General features: G+C 35.9%; 1 protein-coding gene across 1 annotated transcript; it reads right to left on the reverse strand.

Moving 5' to 3' along the window:
* Nucleotides 1–4,121: 4,121 nt before the first annotated feature.
* Nucleotides 4,122–15,709, reverse strand: LOC306851917 (uncharacterized protein). The gene is made up of 2 exons (XM_079388427.1): nt 13,859–15,709; nt 4,122–4,505 (listed from the first exon to the last, which is right to left on the reverse strand). Exon 1 carries the CDS (start codon nt 14,760–14,762, stop codon nt 14,187–14,189), a length of 576 nt encoding a protein of 191 aa, XP_079244553.1. The 5' UTR covers nt 14,763–15,709; the 3' UTR covers nt 4,122–4,505; nt 13,859–14,186.
* Between the last annotated feature and the right edge of the window lie 8,036 nt (nt 15,710–23,745).

Consider the following 23,745-nt stretch of genomic DNA (forward strand, 5'->3'; position numbering starts at 1 on the left):
AGCGTATAGGTGAAAACTAGGTTATTCCCAATATTATTAATATATAAAATAAATAATAATGGCCCGAGAACCGATCCCTGTGGTACGCCGATCTTTACATTCCGAGTACTAGAAGTGAGTCCCTCTATATTTATACATTGAGATCTATCCAATAAGTAATTAACAAACCATCCAACAGTATTTACTGATAAACCTACGCTAAGTAGCCTCTGCTTCAAAATTTCATGATCTACGAGATCAAAAGCCTTAGATAAATCAATAAAAAGAGCAGCACTATGGTTTTTATTATCCAATGAAACCATTAAGTCATTTAATACTTTTATAATTGCTGTGGATGTACTGTGTTTTTTCCTAAAACCGGATTGGAACTCTGATAAGACATTTTTAGAAGATAGAAACTCTTTTAATTGATCATTTACAAGCGATTCTAAAACCTTTGATAAAATAGACAATTTCGAAATAGGCCTATAATTATTCAATACAGTTGGATCACCCCCTTTAAATAATGGCCGAACATAGTTTTCCAGATAGAAGGAATTTCATTTGTAGATAAAGAAAGATAAAAAAAAGATAGGTTAGTGGTGGCGCAATAATATCAGCTGCCAACTTTAAGAAATGTGGATCCAACTTATCTGGACCAGCCTGTTTCCTACTATCTAAAGATTTAAGTTCCTTATTAACCTCTGAAACTGTTACTGGATTAAGATCAAATAATTTCTCTACCGTAAAATGATTTACACTAGAGTAAACAGTTAAGGAAATGTCATGGGTCAAATTTTGGGACTCATGAAGTGAACCAATGGGCTTTAGCCACAATTTTACATGAATCCTTAATAATACATGATGGAAATTCTGAATTTGAATGACTTTCAATGAAACTTTTAATATTTTTCCAAATTTGTTTCGAATTATTTATATTATTTGAAGTTTCTAAAAGAAAGTAGTCAACCTTAGTCTTTCTAATTGCAGCAGTAGACATATTACGCAATTGTCTGAAAATCAACCAGTCTTCATTTAGATTAGTACTTCTGGCTTTAGACCAAGCCAAATTACGATCTCGAAGTAGATTTGACAATTTGGGGGTAAACCATACATTATGTCTACCTTTAACACTAAATTTTCTAAAAGGAGCATGCTTATTTATAAAATAGGTAAAACTTTCATAAAAATAATTCCATGCACTTTCAAATTCTGGAATAAGATACATTTTTCCCCAATCAAAATGATATAAATTATGTAAAAAACCTTGTTCCTTAAAGTGTTTCATATCGTGTTTAGTAATAATACATGGTTTAGATTTGGGAATTTTTGTATTCCTAACCGTAGCAACTACACAGTGGTCACTTATATCATTTGCAAATACAGATGCCATGGAATATTTATGAGGGACATTAGTTATAATTAAATCAATTAATGATGAATTTTCAGGACATTTTAAATTTGGTCTAGTTGGACTATTTACTATCTGAAAAAAGATTAATAGAATTACAGTAAGCTTTTAAATCATCAGATACTGGTTGCAACCAATTCCAATTTAAATCAACGATCAGAACTAATTCTTTAGGGTCTAGATCTGATATTATCTGTGCCAAAGAAGATGAGGTTTCATTTACTGCTGAGGGTGGCCTATAGCAACCAACTAATGTAATATTGCAGGTTTTTAGAAACCTCAATATTTAAAGCTAAAAGATCAAATAGATTTTTTACTGATTTAGATAAAAGTACATTCGTAATATATTTATTTTTAATAAAGACTGCAACTCCACCTCCTCTATTAGATCGATCAGCCCTATAAACATTATAACCGACAATGCTAATGTCCTTATTTGAAATAGAATTTTTTAACCATGTCTCTGATAGAACCATAATATCTGCATCAGTTGTATCTGCCCAGATACGTAACATATCCAACTTTGTGAGTAAACTGCGAACATTTAAATGAACAATTCCAAGACCAGTCCTTGATTTAAAATCAGAAGGTGTGTTAAAACTTGTGACAACATCAGGACCTGGATTTGGTTGAACATTTCCAGAAATCAGAAGTAACAATACGATAAGCGCCCTCTTCAGTTTAGATTTCTTGGATAATTTTTCCTCCTTTAAGTTCCTGAAAAAACCAGTGAACTACCTGGAGTAACAACTAAATATTCTTGCACAACCATGATTCTGGCAAACCTTATCAAGTGCACAGAATCGAAGCTACTAAATAAAAAAGAAAATAGTGGGGTAACACTCGTTATATATTCGAGCGTGCCCTTTTTCAGACAATTATCAACTGAGCATGTAGAACTTACACGGAATTGTTCTACTCTGTGAAAACCTCCACTACAGCTCATCATAAAGCAAAAAAAGAAATAATACAAAAAGGTATAATGCCATTTTTAACTTATTCCTGATTTTGACACAAATATACAATTTGTTGGTAAAAATTGTCCAGTATGTCCCAAAAAACTTTCCTAAGGCCGTTTCAAATGGCGGTGATATAATTGTGTCTCATAAAAGTTCCAGGGTTGAGGACTATTGAAACAATACTTCATCCGGTAAAGTGTGGTACTCATCAAGGCCAAACGATCTCACGTCATGAATCCGAATTCGGGAATGAGCTCCAGAAGATCCAAAGCCCGTCTTTGCTATCCCTTAAGGTGTGATACTGATTAATTAAAAACCACCCTGAACAGTATCAACATGTCTTGTGTAACATAGAGAAAATAGCAAAAGCACTTTCCTTTATCCAGTAAGGTGTGGTACTCATCAAGGCCAAACGATCTCACGTCATGAATCCGAATTGGGGAAAACGCTCCAAAAGATCCAAAAGCCCGTCTTTGTTATCCCTAAGGTGCGATACTCTTCAAGGCCAAAAACCATCACATCATACATCCAGTTGAGAAAGATCTGCTTCAGAAAGTCCCAAATCTGACAAGACCCCTTGTTCAATTTGTAAAACCCTTAGAATACTTCTTTTATATCTAAAAATAGTCTTAAAATTTATAAAACAATGAAAATGATACACAAGTTAGACAACCACATGCTCAACAAACACAACAGAAAAGACATGCCGCCATCTTGGAATGTACCAAAAACGTTTTGAGAAAGGGTTTGAGAGAGCCAGTATACTGTTATACTATTTAAACTTCTTATTCTTCTGGGACCAATAACTTCCAACTGTAGCCAACTGTAGGCTATGTCCTCCCAGGGCTTTAAGGCTACAGGCACCAAACTCGTCAGAGACCTTGGACCTGATCTGTAGTTTGTTTCTATATTTTTTCTAAATGAAGACTTACAGTTTTCATATAATTATCAAAAATCAAAGATTTCCCATAGACTTGCATTGGCTGAACAAAAATGCCCTCTCTAGAGGACAACTGCAGTCCAGAGGGAGCCACAGGATAAGAAATCTTTCAACTCCTCTCAATTACTTGCGTTTTCAGTCAGTTAAATTTACAAATAATTGCATACTTTTCCTTTATGCCCCCAAGCAAAGCAAACATATCTGATCATGACCAGGTCAGGTAGTGACTGGGCCTATTTGAGCACAGTGTAGGCCTATTGTGAATTTATTTGTCGCTGTAGTTGCCTGTTTGTTTAAAAAGCTCTTCTGTGGACCTGGGCAACACGTGTTAACCCAAATAAAAAAATTAAAATAAAGCTGTCATCATATATTTCCCTTTACGTCGTTGTAAACCCATATGGCTTGCTTTCTTCATTGCATACAGAAATGTTGTAAATAATGTTCGTGTCAGTCAGCTATTTAGATATTTGTTTTTCCCCACAGAAGAAATTCATAATGGTTTGGAATGACATGAGGGAGAATAAGCTAAAACCCCAGCTAAAATCCTTTTTTTCATAAGAGTACTTGCATGCCAATTTTGAAAGTAACCAATTTTGTGTGGTGTGTATTTTCTGAAAACATGTCTCATCCCATCTAGATTTGAGATGTAGAACCATTTAATGGCCTTTTGGAGAGTTATTGAACCTGCATCCCACAGCATGGTACGTGTGACCAAAGCAAGGACAGCTACAAAGAGGAGTGAAGTTGGAGTAACAAGCAATGCCATGGTACATATTGATATTATATTGTTTGTGACAGAGAAAGAAAATGTTATATATATTTTTATTTTTTTGATGGACACGTTACATGCGTGTGTCATAATTATTTAAAATTCACTAAAATACACTCTTCATGGTCCACCTTTCAGTCGGTCTTCCACAGAGAGATCTGGCCTTACACAAAACACTTGGGATGGATTAATTTGGTTTTATTTGTACAGACTAGAATATAAAATGTAAATTAAATATAATGTAAATGAAAATACTTTAATATGGTTTCTTGGTCACTAGTGTAATCTAAATGTGTAAATATAAACACGTAACTTTTACACAGTGTAATAGTTATGTAAAATATTAATAATTGTGGTAGTGTAATGGTATGTTTTTTTTAACACTTGGAGGACTGATAGGTCAGGAGGTCATGCAGATCGCTGGTGACACCACTGTAAAGCGTTCTCCTAAGATGAAAAACAGAGGTATAGTGTAAATTGACCATTAAAAAAAAAAAAATCTTCCACCACTGTCATTATATGTTGCATACATTATGAATGGAGCCATATTCAATATGATTGTTTGTCTTTTTTCTGCTAGGGCTAATCATAGAGGCATGTTATACATTATGAATATAGCAAGATATGAAAAGATGATGTAACAATATTAGACAGTCTACTCCTACCTTAACGACTCTCTTGCAAACAGGACCACCGTCCCACTGACAGGACCTGGCTTGACTCTTTAGGCATACCAATGGGGCATGTTAATATTATTAATCAAAGTTTATTAATGATGTCATTCATTAAAGAATTTGATAATTCTCTTACCATTTAACATTGTTCTAGGTTTGTGCCAGCTCTGCTCCATTTTAGTGCAGCTCTGTACAGGAGGAACTGCGTTGATTCTCAGTTCTGAGCTTATGTTTGCTTTTTTAATTGCGTTGTGTTGTGCACTACTGGGCCACCGGCTATATGATCCTATATGCTTAGAAATTATATAGAAACTATGTAAATCACACTACCCAGGCGGGATCACCTCTCGTCTCGACCAATCACGTGAATGGACGCAAGCAGCTTTCATTGCTGAGCTTGAACACTGAATTGAAGAAGCACTTCATTGAGGGGAGGTGCGCTGAGAGTAATAATTAATTGATTACTAATTTGAATCAGTACTTTATAACGACAATCATATCTTAAAATGAAAAGAAGCAGGCTTTTGCAATCACATCATTTTAAACCGTAAACTCCTGGAAAGTCCAAGGATCCAGTGAACGAATTCAAACAGTAAACTCAAAACAGTGCTAATGCAGAGAAAACACGGCCGATTTCATCAGCGATTATGGGGAGAATAGTGACTTACGTCCAGATTTCAGTAAAATTATTATTTTCAGCATGTATTTGGCTTAAAAGCAAGAGTGTTTTATAATGAACGCTGAATATGCGGTGGTCAGAGATTTAGCGATTCTGAATGGATCCGTTTATTAAAGGCAGGCGATTTAGTGGTCTTTGGCGTCTCCCTGTGGTCCTGTTTAGTATTGCAGCTTGACTTGTGCTAATTTGTATTGAAAACTTTTATTTAATTATTGATTGATTGTGGCACTGTACATACATTGTGAATTATTAAAAAGTACTTTTAATATAAATAAATAAATCGGGTCGGGTGAGTACGAGTGAGCACTTCTTTTTTTTCACTTCAAGCACTGGCAATCATTAACAATTTTATTAGCCTACTGCAGTTAATTCACACACAAAATTTTTTAAAGTCCATTTTTATTAGTGTTGCCATAGGTTTGTCATTAAAAAATATTGAGGGGTGAGAACCAGGAGGGCGTAAGTGACATTTCACGAACTTTACAGGAGAGCCAAAACAAAATGTTTACCATAGTTTGATCTGACTTTGTGTACTGATTTAAATTGTTTATAATACAAATTTGTACACTCATGGATGACAGTACTTTTGCCAGTAGAAAGAGCTCATTAAGAGCTTTCATTTGATTTATATATCTCCATTTCACCAAAAATGTCACTTACTGGTTCTCACCCCTATACAGTTTAAGAATAAGTTTTAAAATGCAACTAATTTATAGCAAATTAATGTTATATCAGTGTATACAGCCATTTAAACAAAATGTGTCACCTGCTATAAATAAAATCCCAGAATAAGAGACCCAAAGCACTAGGTGTTTAAAAAATTATCTCGCTAACGTGTTGGATTAAGGCTGCTTGGTTTCTTTAGGAACTTTATTTTATAGCTACTCTGGGCCAGTGACCTTAATAGTTCAAGTTCAAGTTCAAGTTTATTTGTATAGCGCTTTTTACAATACAAATCGTTGCAAAGCAGCTCTACAGAAAATTAAGTTTCCACAATATACTTATATATTGCAGAACCTTAATATATTTAATTTATGGCCAAATTTGGTAATTCTGTATGTTGTCTGAGCATTGGCATCCTCTGAGGGGTTGGCATTATCTTTTCTCAGGTGTTCGGTCATCTCAGATCATTTAAGGGTTGGATCCAGACTGAAGCTTCTGTAATTCCTAGTTACCACGGGATGTTAATCAGAAACAGAGAAACAAATAGAGACATAATTAGCGTAGCTGCTGTTCCATCTAAGCAAAAATGATTTGATCAATCCAAGCTAAAGAATAATAATAATGTACATTTGATCAGATATAACTGCAGTACAAGATTATAAGCAGCATTATGTGAATGCTTGGCTAAACAGAGAGAGTGTGACTGAACCTCGAACGTTATCAGGAAGGCTATTCCAGAGTTTGGGAGCCAAATGTGAAAAAGCTCTCTTTTACACTCCTTAAATCTCCTTTAGTGGACTTTGCTATCCTAGGTACTACCAAAAGTCCAGAGTTTTGCGACCTTAGAGAGCGGGTTGGATTGTAGCGTGGTAGAAGACGAGTTAGGTACGTAGGAGCTAAACCATTTAGGGCCTTATAGGCAAGTAATAATATTTTGTAAATGATACGGAACTTAATAGGTAGCCAGTGCAGAGACTGTAAAATTGGGGTAATATGATCATATTTTCTTGACCTGGTAAGATCTGTAGCTTGTTTATTGAAGATGCAGGACAACCACCTAGCAGTGCATCTGTAACAGTATATACGTCTAGTTGCAAATTGTAATCCAAGAGATTATGTGTACTGTTTTTGGGTCCAATAAGTAATATCTCTGTCTTATCTGAATTTAATAGGAGGAAATTATTGGTCATCCAATCTTTTACATTTTTTACACAATCTATTAGCTTAGATAGTTGAGAAGTTTCATCTGGTCTTGTTGAGATATATAGTTGAGTATCATCAGCATAACAATGAAAACTTATCCCGTATTTTCTAATAATATTACCAAGGGGCAACATGTATATTGAAAATAGCAGAGGACCTAGGACAGATCCTTGTGGTACTCCATACTTTACTGATGATAATTGAGATACTCCCCATTTAAATTAACAAAGTGGTAGCGATCGGACAGGTAGGATCTAAACCATCTTAAAGCCTGCCCTTGAATACCAGTATAGTTTTGTAATCGATCTATGAGTGTGTCATGGTCTATAGTGTCGAACGCAGCACTAAGATCAAGTAATACTATGAGATGTAGCCTTGGTCTGAAGCAAGAAGCAAGTCATTTGTAATTTTAAAAGTGCAGTTTCTGTGCTATAGTGAGGCCTGAAACCTGACTGAAATTCTTCATAGAGATCATTTTTTTGCAAGTAGGAACACAATTGAGCAGACACAACTTTTTCTAAAATTTTAGACATAAACGGAAGATTTGAAATGGGTCTGTAATTTGCCAGTTCATTAGAATCTAGTTGTGGTTTCTTAATAAGAGGCTTAATAACCACCAGCTTGAATGGTTTTGGGACGTGACCAAAAGATAACGATGAGTTAATAATATTAAGAAGCGGTTCTTCTGCTACAGGTAACAACTCTTTCAGTAGTTTAGTGGATACAGGATCTAATAAACACGTTGTTGGTTTAGATGCACTGATAAGTTTATTTAGCTCTTCCTGTCCTATAGTTGTAAAGCACTGCAGTTTTTCTTTAGGTGCGATGAATGAAGCTGAAATACTAGACACAGTGGATGATGTTATCTATTTTATCAGTAAAGAAATTCATAAAGTCATTACTATTAAACTGTGAGGGAATATTTAGATCGGGTGGCGTGTGTTTATTTGTTAATCTAGCCACTGTGCTAAATAAGAACCTTGGATTGTTTTGGTTATTATCTATGAGTTTGCGGATATGCTCTGCCCTGGCAGCTTTTAGAGCCTGTCTATAGCTGGACATACTGTTTTTCCACGCAATTCTAAAAACTTCTAATTTAGTTTTTCTCCATTTGCGCTCAAGAATACGAGTTTCTTTCTTGAGAGAATGGGTATAACTGGCGTACCATGGCGCAGTACATTTTTCTCTAACCTTTTTCAATTTGAGGGGGGCAACAGCTGCTAATGTATTAGAGAAGATAGTGCCCATGTTGCTAGTCATTTCGTCTAGTTCATGCGTATTTATGGGTACACAGAGCAGTTGAGATAAATCAGGCAGGTTATTTGTGAATCTGTCTTTGGTGGCTGGAACAATAGTTCTGCCCGGACGATAACGCGGAGCCATATAACTAATATCAGTAATACGCAGCATGCACGATACAAGGAAATGATCAGTAACATCGGCACTTTGAGGTACGATATCTATATCGGTAAGATCAATTCCATGCAATATAATTAAATCTAGCGTATGATTAAAACGATGAGTGGGCCCGGTGACGTTTTGCTTGACTCCAAAATAGTTTATTAGGTCAGTAAACGCAAGTCCTAACGCATCATTTGTATTATCAACGTGAATGTTAAAATCTCCGACAATTAGCACTTTATCAACATTAACCAACAGATCTGAGAGGAAATCTGCAAATTCTTTTAGGAAATCTGTATATGGCCCTGGCGGTCTATACACACACTCAAAAAAATTATTCTTTAAACTTACTTAATTTAATTATGGACAGTGGTTCCACATAAGCAAATTGCTTTTTATTAACATTAATGGAATTTTTTGAATCTATGTAAACTCCTTGTGTTGGGACAACACAACTGAATGGGGAAGAATCTATGTGAAATAGTAATGTCGAACTAAATCAATGGAATTGCTTCCCTGTAACTTAAATCGGTTAAGTTAAGTGAACATGCAGTAGTTTATTTAAAACTGTCCAAATAGGTTACATTCAACAAACACAAGGAGATTTGTTTCAAAGAACTCATTTAAATTATGGACAGTGGTTCCATCCAATTAGTTCTTGTTACTTTAACTCAGTAGTATCTATTTAAAGTTACTCCTTTCAAAGCAGCATTTGTTTGTGTGTGATTGTCTTGTAGAGTCATAAAAAGACAAGATATGTAACAAATTATCAAACTGTATTTGTTCAACAGTTGCAATAAACAGTTTTTAACAGCCTGCTCTTTAAACTTGTACAAATGTATTAACATCAGCAAAAATTACTTTTACACATTGTTCAAAAAAGTCAAAAGACTGCTGCAAATTCAGTGTAAATTAAAACTCTATAAAACTCGGTAAAAGAAATACAACTTTTTTTTTTTTTTTACTACAAATTTACACAATACAATAATAATAAAAAATCCTCCATGCAAACCAAAATGTCCAGATGGCAATGTGTCTAACGATATGTTTAACAATTATGAAATGAGATTACTGCTAAAATGTACTAGACATCTTTCACAGAAAATAACAGATGCACCGAGCACCAAATAGGCAGCTTGCAACTAAGTTCAACAATTTTGAACATTGAAAAATACAACAAGTGTAACCTGCAATAGAAAATCAAAATATTTTTTAACATTAACATTCTGGCATTCCAGGACAGTCCTTAGAGTCCTTACTCAAACACATCAGAGAAGAGCTTGGTCTTCAGTGTTTGGACTTTATTGGACATTTTGTTGCCATCTAGCTCCAGAATTATGTTTTGAAGGACTTCGAATGTGTACCTTATAGGAGGGTAGCTCAGGTTCAGTCCATAAATCAGTCCCAGCAACATGGCTGCTGCATATGGGACACTGGTAAGGTCCTGAAGAACCTTTTGACCCTCTATTACCACTCCAAGATCTGCTGGGCTGTCTTCCATGTCTGCACCTTCATGTCTTATGACATAAATTCCCATCACAGTCTTCTGGATCGCCGCCTCAGTGCTGGCAACGTCTGTATCCTAGAGGGGATATTTAAATAAAATAAAGTACTTTTAAACATTAAGCATCCTTGAAAATACAGCAACATTTTAAAAAGCACATACTCACCATATACTCCCAAACCAGACTGCTAGGGTCTTCGTTCAGGTATGCACAGAGAGATTTGATTATCCATGCTCTCCTCACTTCAATGTCTTCAGTCTAAAGATGCAAATAACATTAATCTGTTATTACTTTGCCTGATTATTTCCTTAAAGGGATAGTTCACTTTAAAATTAAAATTCGGTCATCATATACTCACCCTCATGTTGTTTCAAACCTGTATGAATTTCTTTGTTCTGCTGAACACAAAGGAAGATATTTTGAAGAATGTCGGTAACCAAACAGTTTCTGGTCCCATTGACTTCCATAGTAGAACACATTTTTTATATGGAAGTCAATGGGACCAGAAACTGTTTGGTTACCGACATTCTTCAAAATATCTTCCTTTGTGTTCAGCAGAACAAAGAAATTCATACAAGTTTGAAACAACATGAGGGTGAGTATATATGACAGTTTTCATTTTAAAGTGAACTATCCCTTTAAGGGTAATACAGGCAAGCAGTCAAGATGTACTTCTATGTATCAACTCGTCTTAGTTAAGGGAATAACATAGTTTAATATGAAAAAACGTTGGAGTGTTCCTTTAAGAATTTTCTCATCTAAACTGGTTATATCTATTAAGCCTAGTAGTGAATGTTTTATGACCAGTAGGATCATCTCTCAGTCTCTCTCTTTTTTTTTTAGTTAGGAGAAAGAACCATATTCATCCGCACAGTCATGCAGAGCCAAAGCACAAGCAAAACGATGTTCTTCCAAAAAATTAATGCACTATTGTTTTTTTTAAACGCTAGAGAGCCAAAAGTTATTCACGTTTATATAGGGGTTAGTTCTGTTAAATAATTGATTAATCTGAAATTTATAGCTAGATGTTTACAATCATAGGCTGCACAATGCGGTGCCATTATCAATTAAAATTCAATGATTTTAGTTTGAGTGATGAACAGCATCATGGGCTGCGTTTAAGTACATTTTTTTATGCCCTTCCCTCACTAACTTCCCTCCATCTTGTTCACGAGGATGCATGAAGGCCCTAAACCAGTGGTTCTTAATCCTTGTCTTGAGGACCCCCCGCTCTGCACATTTTGTATGTTTCCTTTACCTGACACATCCAGTTCAGTTCTTGGAGCTGATGATCTAAATCAGGTGTGTTAAATGAAGGACACACAAAATGTGCAGAGCAGGGGGTCCCCAGGACCAGGATTAAGAACCACTGTCCTAAAGGGTCAGTCACTACACTTTACGTCCCACTGACTTCTATTCATATACGTCTTGGCGTGACCTTTTGGCTGAATTAAAAGAACTATATTTTTGCAGTTAAGTCGCATAGATTGTATATTTTCTACATTTTACATTACTACTTGTTATATGTTGAATTCATGTTTATAAAAAAAGGGTGCGACTTCATATCACGATCGTTGCAGTGCCCGAAGAAATTTTGCATGTTCAAAGTCTAATGTGGCCGCGGCATAAGCCATTGATCATCTGGAATCTGATATGGAACTGATTTATAATTTGTTTTCCTTAATTTAATAATTGATTTAATTTAAATAACATTCCAACTTAGTTTTTGCTCATTTATGGTCAGTTTTCTACAGTGCATTGATTTACACTGTCTGCTCACAGCTAATACTCAATCAGTGCAATAATAAGTGCTTTAGCGTAATTCGTAAAACTTTAAATACTATCATTGTGCCGAGCCGTGGGTTGTAACAAAGTTTGCAAAATTATTACTACTTTTTATAAATCCTATAAAAGGAGCTTCACTTACCTTTGCCAAAACTTTGTTTTCTCAGTCAATAAAGTTGTGGCATTCCTTCATTTCACCAAATTTAGGCAGTGATGAACTGGAAAAAACAATGAAAAACATACTGTCATAAAAAAAGAACATCAGAAAACATGCCAAAATATATCGGTTTACGACAGACGAATGTGGCCTTATTTGTGCTTGCTTCAGAGCTTCAGCCAATTTTACTGGGACTGTATCTTAGATTAAAGCACTGTGAGGTTTTGTTATTAGACATTCTAAAACTCTTAATGTGTTTAATGTACTAATACTATCCATACAACATCATACTAATAAAGCATACTATCTACAGAAAAGCAAATTTACTCACAGGTTATAAATGCTTAAGCTGGCTAAATACTTAATACTGAGAAATTAATATTGAAAGATCAAATTCTGTAACGTTACATACCTTATTAATAAACCACTGGCTGACGTTATAAACAGATTAACCCAGAATATGAACTAAACGCGTTGCATTCATATGCTGCGTTCATCTGTTTATCTGCACATTGTACGATTTATCATAATATATATATATATATATATATATATATTATTAGATTTGTATAATATCACTGTTAGCCACATTAAACGTTTTAGAATGTCCCTCGTTAGTCATTTCATTAAGTTACTTCGACTGAAAACCATTTTGAATTCAAATAATTTGTTCCACGATCACACATACATATGAAGTATTACACAACAGAGAATTATGCGTTTTCCACAACCACAATTAAACTCGCATCTTTTTAATCGAATGCAATCATCAATTAATACCGTGATCAACACATTCAACACAATATTTCATAGTTAAACAATATTAAAAGTATCCCAGAACAGACTTAACGAAACACTAAAATAAATTAAACACTTTGCATTCGGAATTCCTTACCTGACTGGTAGCTCTGACACCACGCATGCACCTTGTTGTTGTCTCCTCCATCGCGCGCGCCGTCTTCATCCAATACGTTGGAAATCGTCACATCCGGTTTTTTGAATCGCGCAATCAAACCACTTACGTTAGTTTAACGCTTGATAATTAAGTATAGTGGACCATTACACAACTGAAGTTACTTAAACGCAATACAATAGTGTTTTGATGGGAAAATAAATATATGTGGGTTATTTTAACAAAAAACATTTGGGTAGAACGAACAGTGCCCCAAAACCATTTTTTTGAGTGACACAGTAGCCAGAGCAAGAGACAGGAGATATTTCTTTTGCATATCTAACAGTGTAACATTAAGCAGAAGTATTTTGAATGCGTTAAACCTCCTGTATCCTGTTTTCTGAGTAACATTGAGAATATCACTATATATAGCTGCAACACCGCCGCCACGACCAGTCTGACGGGGCTCATGTTTATAACAGTAGCTTGGTGGAGTAGACTCATTTAGACCAAAATATTCATTTGGTTTAAGCCAGGTTTCAGTCACGCAGAGTACATCAAAATTATTATCTGTGATCATTTCATTGACAATAACTGCTTTGGGTGCGAGTGATCTAATGTTTAGGAGCCCAAGCTTTAAAAATGTTTTTTGTTCATTTATTTTGCGTTTTTCTGGTTTAATCACGATTAGATTTTTTCTAGATCCTGCATTAAATTTATATTTTGACCTCGCTATTCGGGGAACAGACACAGTCTGTATAGATTAGACAATGCAAGTACTTCTATCTTTTAATTGGGTAGAACAAAAGTCATCATAGCAGTTATTTGAGAATTGGCTTACTAGTCAGATGGAGCGTAGCGTCCTGGAGATGTTGTCCGACAGGAGTTCCCCTCCGACTCTGCTGGGGTGCAGGCCATCAGCACGGAAAAGCCTAGGACGCTCCCAGAAAATATTCCAATTATTAACAAAGAGCAGTTTCTGGTCTTTACACCATGACAATAACCATTCGTTTAAAGCAAAATGTCTACTGAACCTTTCGTGTCCTCGTCGATACGTGGGAAGCGGTCCTGACACTATGATCGTCGTCACGGGCGATGTGCTGCGTACCGTCTCGATCAGGCTCCTGAAGTCCCTCTTCAGTGTCTCCGTCTGCCGCAGCTTGGTGTCGTTAACCCCCGCGTGCAGCACCGATGCTCTCGTCGCCCTTCAGGATCGCGGGTATCTGCGCAGAAACACAACCGGGGAAACAGTGAGTGTGCACTTTACCTTCAGCTAACGTAGCACGGACATGCCGGACGATGGAGTCTCTGACGATCACAGCATCGCGTTCCGTCTCGCGGAGAGGAGCGAAGCGGTTTCGGGTGGAGATCTCGAAGACTGGAGGCGGCGAGGTCGTCGCCCGGGGCCTGGCTCGCGTCTTCCGCTGCTGGTGCACCCAGGGTCCATGGCGTCCCGGCGCCGGAGTGAAGGACATCTGGGAAGATCGCGTCCTGGGTGCACAGGGTCTGTGCAGAGAAACACACGGAGTAGAGATGGTGGGAGTGTTAGCAGTGTGCTTTATACTTACCCCGGACTTGTGAGCATCAGCCCGGGATGTTTCCAGCGCGGCTCTCCGCTCTCTCAGCTGGGCCTGCTTCTCCACCAGGTCGCGGATCTGCTTCTCCACGGCCTCCAGCTCCAGCTGCACCGAATGCAGCTTGAATGTGTCCTCACCTGCACTCAAAGGTAGACACAAATCTGCCATTTAAGCAAGTAACAGTGAAACAATAGTAATGTGTGTGAATAGAGTATTAGCAATCAAAGCGAGATTAGCGGCTGCCGATGCTAACGGGCTATAAGCTAATAGCAGAAAAGCACTCGAGCAGAAAAGCACTCGAGAAATCAAAATAAAACTAGTGATAACAAGGCGCTGTGATTGGTTTTGTTTTAGAATGCTATAGGGGATATATTTACACGTTATAGAAACGAAAATGATAGTGTATAAAATTGTTTTTAAGATAGAAAATAGAAGATAAAGAATCAACTTGATGGCGCTCAAACTCAAAACACTCGGTCACAAATCAGCGCATGCTACTACATCAGATTCATCCAATCACTGGAGTTCTTCTTGTAAGTAACGTTAACACTACTAGCGCGAGGAGCGCAGTGTCAGGTGTTCGAGTGCAGGGTTATCCTAATATCCACGGATGAACATGTTTTACTCGGTATGTGTAGTTTAAGATAATTTTTGCGATTCAACACAGTATTACTTTGGTATACATATTATTGATCCTCTCCACGCGCCTTTATTACATCGCTCCAAAATGCTTCATCTGTTCGCCGGACTCATATGCATCTATGCACTGACGTGTGTAAAAATTTTCTATGGACAGAATGAAAAAGGTGTGCGCTTTCTATGTACTGCAGTCCCCATTGACAAGGATACAAGTTGCCCCGTGCAATCTCTGCCTGCGTCTCGGTCCAGGAGGAGGAGGAACTGAGAAACACCGTCATGCAACTTCACGAGACCATCTTACAACAGAAGGAGCCAATTATCAGTCAGTTGGGCACGATTAAACTGTCACGGTGTGAGTCTGACTTCGAACATTTCGGAAAATGAATAAGGACACAATGGATGATGTGCCTAAAGATCCAAATGATACTATGACGTTCTTGAAAAAACCATGCAGTCTAAAATATCGACTGAAAAATCTAGAGGTAAGAGGGTTTATTTTACCTATATAAGTTTGTTACGCCTTGTCATGTTCTACATAAATAAATAAGCAGCAGAATAAATGACTAAAATCACATTTGTGCCGGAAGTTTCTCTGCCACGACTATTTTGGTAATTAGCCTATGTGGAGGCGTTGAAGATTTACAGGGATTATCTCATTAGTTAGTAGTTATTAGTTTTTCACATGAAGTGGTCTTGCCATGTGGTAGGCTATTTTTTTGGAAACCACAGCTTTTTTTGAACGTATAATTATTTTGTTTCTTTGTGTATTCTAGTTCCATTAATTATCAACAACTGAATTTCTTAAAAATATTTGTACTTACTTACCTGTGTCATTCAAAAAACATTTAACCTAGAGACCTAGCAATTTATTTTGTCCCTAGCAGAAATGTATTTACATGTTTTTCAATTTATTTGTATTTATACTGCATGGTGTAGTATAAATTGTAGTTTTAAATAAAATAATTAAAACGAAGCATGCATGCAAAAGAAACTAACTGGATTATATGTACAAAGGAACTTCTTTAGTGTTCTTAGAAAGGAATAGGTCCTATAAGGCAAAGAAAATCATTTATATAATTCTGTCAGCTACTCTGGTGCCTCGTTTCCTAATGAGCTGAGAAATCTACTGCAGCGTAGACTGGAGGACTTGGAAAATCAACTGCTCAAGAAGGTCAATGAGCTTGAGGAAGAGAAGTCCCAGCTGTATAATGAGACAGTCGCTCATCGCCAGCGCACTCAACTCTTTCATGAACAGGATCTCTGAACTGGAGAAAGGTCTGCACAAAACACTCTTTTGTTCTCTAGTCATTCTTCTTTCCCAAGTACAGGAGACTAGGCGGCATTTGATTTCACATTTGAATACATTTGATTTCAATGTTTGAAACTATTTAGCACTATGTGCTTCAAAATTTGATAATATATTCCAATATTTTTCTGTGATAGTGTTACAATTAACCTCTTGGTTTCCTCTACTCTTGATCATGGCTGTTCACATTAATTTTCTTAATGTTTGATTTAAAAGAGTTAGGGACTTCATTACCCTCCAGTGCCGGGGGTACTCAGATTGTTTTGTGGCCCATCAGCATATTTCTGCATCCTTCCTGAGATGACGCAATAATAAATCTTTAAAACCACTTTTTGACTTTAGGAGGAGCTGGACTTAAATCACCTGAGAATTTCAAGATCTCTCTTCCTCTTCGCACAAATTACCTTTTTGGACAAGTAATTTACCGTTTATGAACAATAGAAATTGTGCATACTTTTTTTAAATAAATAGTTGTAAAAATAGTAAAAAAAAATAAATGTAATGGATGGTGATTTATACTGATAAACTTCAAAAAAGAAAAAGCAGCATAGAAGATCAGAGTTGTTAAAACCATCTAGAAACATTGCGCGAGGATTGACGTCATTGACGCCTAAAACCACTGGGTTCACGTGACCTGGAACTGTAACATGGAAAGTTTAAAAAACACGACTGCAAATGAGATTGGAGCATCAAAGTGGCCGCTGGAGCTATGTGAAGATCGGCTATTTGACAATTAAAGGTCTTTGTGGATATTAGTGAACGATATTAAAGGGATAGTCCACCCAAAAATGAAAATTACCCAATGATTAACGCACCCTCAATCCATCATAGGTGTACATGAAGTTCTTCTTTCAGAATACAATATGTATACATTGAGGATGAGTAAATAATGGGGTAAATTTCATTTTTGGGTGAACTATCCCTTTAACTCCTTTTTATCCTCAGAAAAGATTCATCACTTAAACAAAAAGTAGCAAATAGTTTAGAAAAATCAACTTAAATCAACTATATCAATGATATATTTAAATATTCTTGGATATATTACAAAAAGCAGGTAAATGTAACATTTCAGTTGATATATTCAGTTATTATTTGTGGCTAAAGGACATTTTCATTACAAAATGTACTGTATCGGATGGTACTACCATGGTACTCTGATAAATACCATATCACAGTGTGTACAGTGCATTTACATTATAATCCATGGTACATTACCATGTCACCTTTTTTGTGCACACATGCTTATCCTGGTAGAATATAGCTGCATTCACAGCATGTTGGAATTACCAGAACTCTGAGATTTGTAAAAAGCATTCATGTCCTCGTAGAGCTCATAACTGCAACTTGTATAAACTGATTTTTTTAACTTGTCATATGGAAACACTAAAAATGGCAGCAGCTTCAGAAGTAAAATGTAGTTTCATAATATTTCATCTTAATTCCTATATATCTGACTACTGTTAATTTTTTAATAATGCAAGAATAAAAATAAACAAAACAAAAACATAATATAAATTAGCATTTTCATTACCTTTTGTATTGTGGTTTCATCTACTGATTACTCAAATTACGCATATTCATTTTGGTGTTAATTGTTGCTAGAGAAACTCATAATTCCAATTCTGAGGACATGAACAGCTCTAAGTAGGACATCCTGGGTTGTCATCTAGAAATCATCGCGTGAACGCAGCAAACGTTTTTAGATAAAGTGTACTCATGGCTTTCCGTTTCCTCTTTGAGTGTGCATTGTTGCCCTGTGGTCTTAGAGATCCTAATGTAACATGCTTTCATTACAAAGCTGTTTTTGTTTAAGAACAAGGTCATACATTATATAAGAGCAACACTTTTGTATCTTGTGTTGTAAGCAGTGTTGTGTAAGTTACTTCCAAACTGTAATGCATTACAGATTACTTGTTACTGTTATTTAAAAGTAATCCCCTACATTACAATATTACTGTCTCAGAATTGTAATGCGTTACATGACTCCTGTATTACTTTTGAGTTACTTTCACCAAAATAACTACAGAAGTAGAACTTAACATTCTAAAATGACAAAATGTACTAGAGCCCTGCCCTAATGGCAAAGTGTTTATATTTCGTTCCGGCTTTTTATTAAGTTCATTTAGAAAAAACATTTGGAGCATTTTTTGTTCATTAAATAAGTTTTTTCTTTCTTAAAGTATAACGACCAAGCGGCCAGCGGCAGACCGGCAGGCTGATCATAGCTTATGTTTGATCAATTTAGCCTTCTCAAATCATCACGACTTGCCTAAAATAAAATCTATAGATATACTAAAACAGTTCAAGCATATAACAATGTTTAAACGTTAAACCTAGATAAATGTGCGCTGCATCCAGTTTGTGCGGAGAGTGGAAGCTAAAGCGCAGGACATGGAGGCACCAGCACAATCAGTTGCAATATTTTTTCAGTGGAAACTATTTAAACCGTAATTTTTGCTCATAAAAGTAAGAGTAATACATCATTCTGAACTGTAAAGGGTCTACTTTTATTTGTGTGCACTCACAATGTCAACAAAACGTCGTGCTTTTATCTTGAACAGGAGTGCTTCACAAAAATGAACCGAAAGTCAGCGAATACATGCCTCACAGACATGATAAATATATCTATAGAAAGCTTTAAATTAATACTTAACGAAATAAATAAAAACTAAAACAAAAATTATTTAATATAATCGTTATCCGTGAAGATGCACTTCTCTCTAAAGGCGCGTCTAACGAGGAGATGACGAATCCTTACTATTTTCCCCGGACACATTCATGGTAATTACTTTTGCTGTGGATTTTGCTTTATCATGTGTATTTGAAGCAGAACTCTTCAGCTGTGCTGATGGCTAAACACCGTCGAGCCGCTCTTGACAGTCGCGGAAGCACGGACTCATGTTATTTCCACCAGCGCGGCAATTTTTGTTTCATCAATAATTGATGGATGTCTAAAATATAAAGATAAGGAGAAGCCTAAAACAGGCCCGCGTCTGAACTATGACGTGAATATTGGCCCGCGAAGCCCGGGCCTAGGGACATAAAAAAGTCGGAGCCCGACTTTAAATAAAAAAATTAATAAATTGGGCTAAAAGTGTGTTGTAACTCAAGCATTACTGAACATGTACCGAGTAAAATATTACTGAAAATTGATTAGTAATGCCTTACACTACTGCGTTACAGCAAAAAAGTAATCCGTTACTGTAATGCATTACTTTTGCAACGCGTTACTCCCAACACTGGTTGTAAGACAGTCTAAAATTTAGACTTTGGTAAGGGAAATCACATTAATAAGCTCATAATGTGGTTAAAGCACCATAAATCATTCTTTTTAAAATCTGTCATAGACCCTTATAAATAGATAATTATTTATAAATATGGAGAATCAACTCTTTTTAGAGTCTTAAGTCCATCTCTGTTTACACTGACTGAATTACACATTGAAAATTATGAATGCTTTAACACTGTCAGATATTTTGAATACAATTAATGAACTGTGAATTATGTTGCAAGGTGTGTGTAACGAGGAGTCAGTGGGGTTAGGATCCATGTGCAGCTTTATTTGAACAGAGTGCAAAGCAGACAAGCAAGGTTCAATCACGGGCTTCAAACACAACGTAGGCAATACAGAATCAGAGTCAGAGTTCAGGCGATAGATCAGGGCAGGTGGCAAACAATCAGAATAATCCAGTAACAAGGCAGGTAGAGTCACAATGGGCAGGCGGCAGAGAACCAAAGTCCAATAAACAGTCCAGGTCATACACGGGAAAACCGCTCGGAAATGTTTGCATGGCAGAACAAGACTTCGCAATGAGAGAATGGCGAGAACAGCTTAAATAGGCCAGGGCTAATGGGTGACACCTGTGCCTGCAATCAGTCACAGGTAGGGTGTGTGTGTGTGTGTGTGTGTGTGTGTGTGTCAATATTCTGGTGAAGGCGCCCTCTGGTGGTGAGCGGAGGGAGCCACAGAGGCTGAGTTCGTGACAGAGTGTTTCTTGAAATATATTATCATATTTTTATACCCTGTTTTTAAAAATGAAGCATTTTTCAGATATGTAATCTAGAGTTATTTTGTTTGTTATGGAATGTCAGGAGACCCATATGTTGATTAAAAGGGTCATTCTTCATTTGTGGTGGCAAGTGGTGGCAATGGTAACTATTGCACTGTACAATGGAATCTTCAATGTAACAGAAACTCTTTCAAATGTCAAACATAACTGAACATTAAACATTAATAGGTGTTTCCCTTCACTCAAAAACACATAAAATAGCATTTAATTTCAAAATTCACTCTCCATCCAGCTATATGCAAAGCATGCTGGGAACTAACAATCACCTCTAAAATAAAACTGCAAAATTGAGCTAATTCTCTTAAAATAAACAGGTAGCCTTCTTTCCTTTTTTTTTTGTTTAATCAGTTCCTCAATTCAAGCCTCAAAACTGCTGAAGATTCCTTTAAAAAAAAATGAGGAAAACACATCTCTTGGTTTTATTAGTAAAAAGTCCTCAATATTTTCTACACAACACTGAATCACAATTTCTTTAATGAAATATACACACTATTTTTAAGTATCACCTTAATTTTTTAAATGAAAATTACAAGACCCATGATTCATTTTTTACAGTGTAGTGTCCCCCAAATTCATGTCTGTGGTGTTACATCAATGGACGTCGTCCCTTTAAGAAACGGGGGAGATCTATTTGGACTACTTCCTGTGTGTAAAGGTCATTGCAGGTGCTGGTTGATCTGAGGGGTGCATGGTGAGTACATTCTTTCTTAATAATTTTCTTAAAGTTAGCTAAATTCCTGACAATTTCATGTGTCGCACTTCATTGGTGTCTGTGGTGTTATGTTGATAACTTGCAGATTTTACAAATTTTAATCAAAATTTTGATACATACTTATTCATATCTCCAAAATATCCCCTGATCTTTAAATCATCATGATGGCAGCCTCCATTTTAGAAAAGTCTGGATTTAGGCTAATTTGTCTGTGGTGTTACTGCCTATCCTGGTAACACCACAGACTCTATAGTAACTCCACAGACAACATACAACCAGAAATGTTGTATTTTTAATAAAACACATAGGACAGCCATAATCATATAATTGTATCTCTCTTGTCAGGTATGGCAAGATTAACTGCTGCACAGAGAGTCACAACAGGGCACCTTGACTCCACCAGACACACCATTAAGTTTAGATAGTCCAAGGAGGATACCCAGCACATCCAGGTTAGGTTTTAGGACGAATAAAAAGGGATTGTTACTGTAAATCATATTTTGTATGTAAATAATTCAAATTATACTTAACCATTTGTAAGTGATGGCTTGTGGCTTAATCGTATTTTGATGTATTTCAGGCCAAAAATCCATGGAAAAAAGAAAATGCACAGAGAGAGAAGGCAATGTTACCGACAACTGAAAAAACTGCAACATAAACTTGAAATGGAGAAAAAAAAGCTGCAAAGTACAAAACAAAATGTGCCCGTCTAAAGAAGAAAATGCTAAAAAAGAATCCTCAGAGCCCCACAACCAAAACAATAAACATTCTTAAGGGAAGCAATGCCTCATCACTGGTCAAAAAAACCCTTAGGTTTCACTTCTCTCTTTTAAGTGAAATAAAGGCAAGATATTCTTCAGCAAAAAAAGAGAGGGTCAAACAAATTTTTGTTCAGCATTTTTTTTATGTTTTGTGTTAAATAAGTTTGTGGATGCATGATTTATTCACTGAAGATGTTCTGATTTTTTTTTTTTTTTTTTTTTGTTTTGTTAAGTCTGTGGACAGTTTTTTTATTATTATTCTCTATTGAAACATATCACACATTGTGATTGCAGCACAATCCATTGTGCAGACATTTTTTTGAGAGAGTGAAACACTCACTGTGAGAAACAGTGTTTATGTAGTGTTTTAATAATATTTTTTTTATTCAGTTTTTCTCTAAATGTTCTTTTATCAGAGAAGATCTTGTAATCCTACTCATGATGAATTTCAGTATTTTGCTCAATAAACTTGAAATTGTTAAACCGTTTATGCAATATTACGTCTGTGGTGTTACTTCAAAAAATATCTGAAATTTCTTTCCTTCAGAGCCATTTGATCATATAATTTAATGTTTTTAGACTGTAAAGTGGTTGTAATATTTTAGAATAAAGACTATAAAAGTAGCACAGACCATTTTTCCTGCCCTTTTTTATGTATATACACATTTAAAAAAAAACGAAACAATTCTTCTTTGGCAAAAATAGGGGCCAAGATGAACAATTAAGCATTTCTTTTGAAAAAATTAATTTAAATGATCAATGCAACTGAGTCCTTACAGTAATTTTTGTATTTATTAATTATTACCTAAAGTTGCATATCCCTGCTCATTTTAGAACAAACCAAAATTTTACTTCAAATATTGGTAACACCATAGACATAAGTGGTTGTTTCACCAGTTTTTGATTCAAATTATTTAAAAATCTAAATGTTATTAAGCTTCAGTTTTAATTGATATATAATATTAAACTAATTTTAAATGCATAGCATTACATTTTATTAAAAGAAAACAAACAAACATTTTTTAAATTTCTGCCTCTCATTTGCCACCCCAATTGAAGAATGACCCAAAAGCCTTTTTTGTTTACCGTGCCAATTATCCAGGGATTGCTTACCTGTGATTGCCAATAAAAAATAAAATTTGCTTAGAAGTTACTCTGTCTCCATTTTTTCCACTGTTATATTTTCTTTTGTGGTTTCTTAGCACCAATAAATAAATTAACAAAAAAAAAAAAAAAAATGGAATAGAAAGCAATTTTCTTTACAGCAGATACTGTTGTTGACCTTGCTTGTTTGCGGCAGTGGTGATTTTCTCTCTAAATCTACCAAAATATACTGCACTGCTTAAAGTACTGTAATGAAGTAGAAGTGTTTTCTGAATGTCACCTCTGCAGGTATAAATGTGGTTGAGGTCAAATGGAGGGAGAGCATGTAATCACACTGCTCTGACGGACAGATGGCTCTGAGGGCATTAGCCCGTCTTAAGGGGATGAGATCAGTCCCAAGCCAAAGCTCGTGTCACAGAGGGACATTTCCCAAGACTGGACAAACAAACTATTTAAAAAAAAGAAAATTACCTTTAGAGAGGTGGAAATGATGATAAAAAGCTGATCACAGCTTGTGATGGCACATGCAGTATTTTAGTTTGGAAAGTTGAGAAGGTCT

The sequence above is a fragment of the Barbus barbus genome, assembly GCF_936440315.1.
Source record: "Barbus barbus genome assembly, chromosome: 32".
NCBI lineage: Eukaryota > Metazoa > Chordata > Actinopteri > Cypriniformes > Cyprinidae > Barbus > Barbus barbus.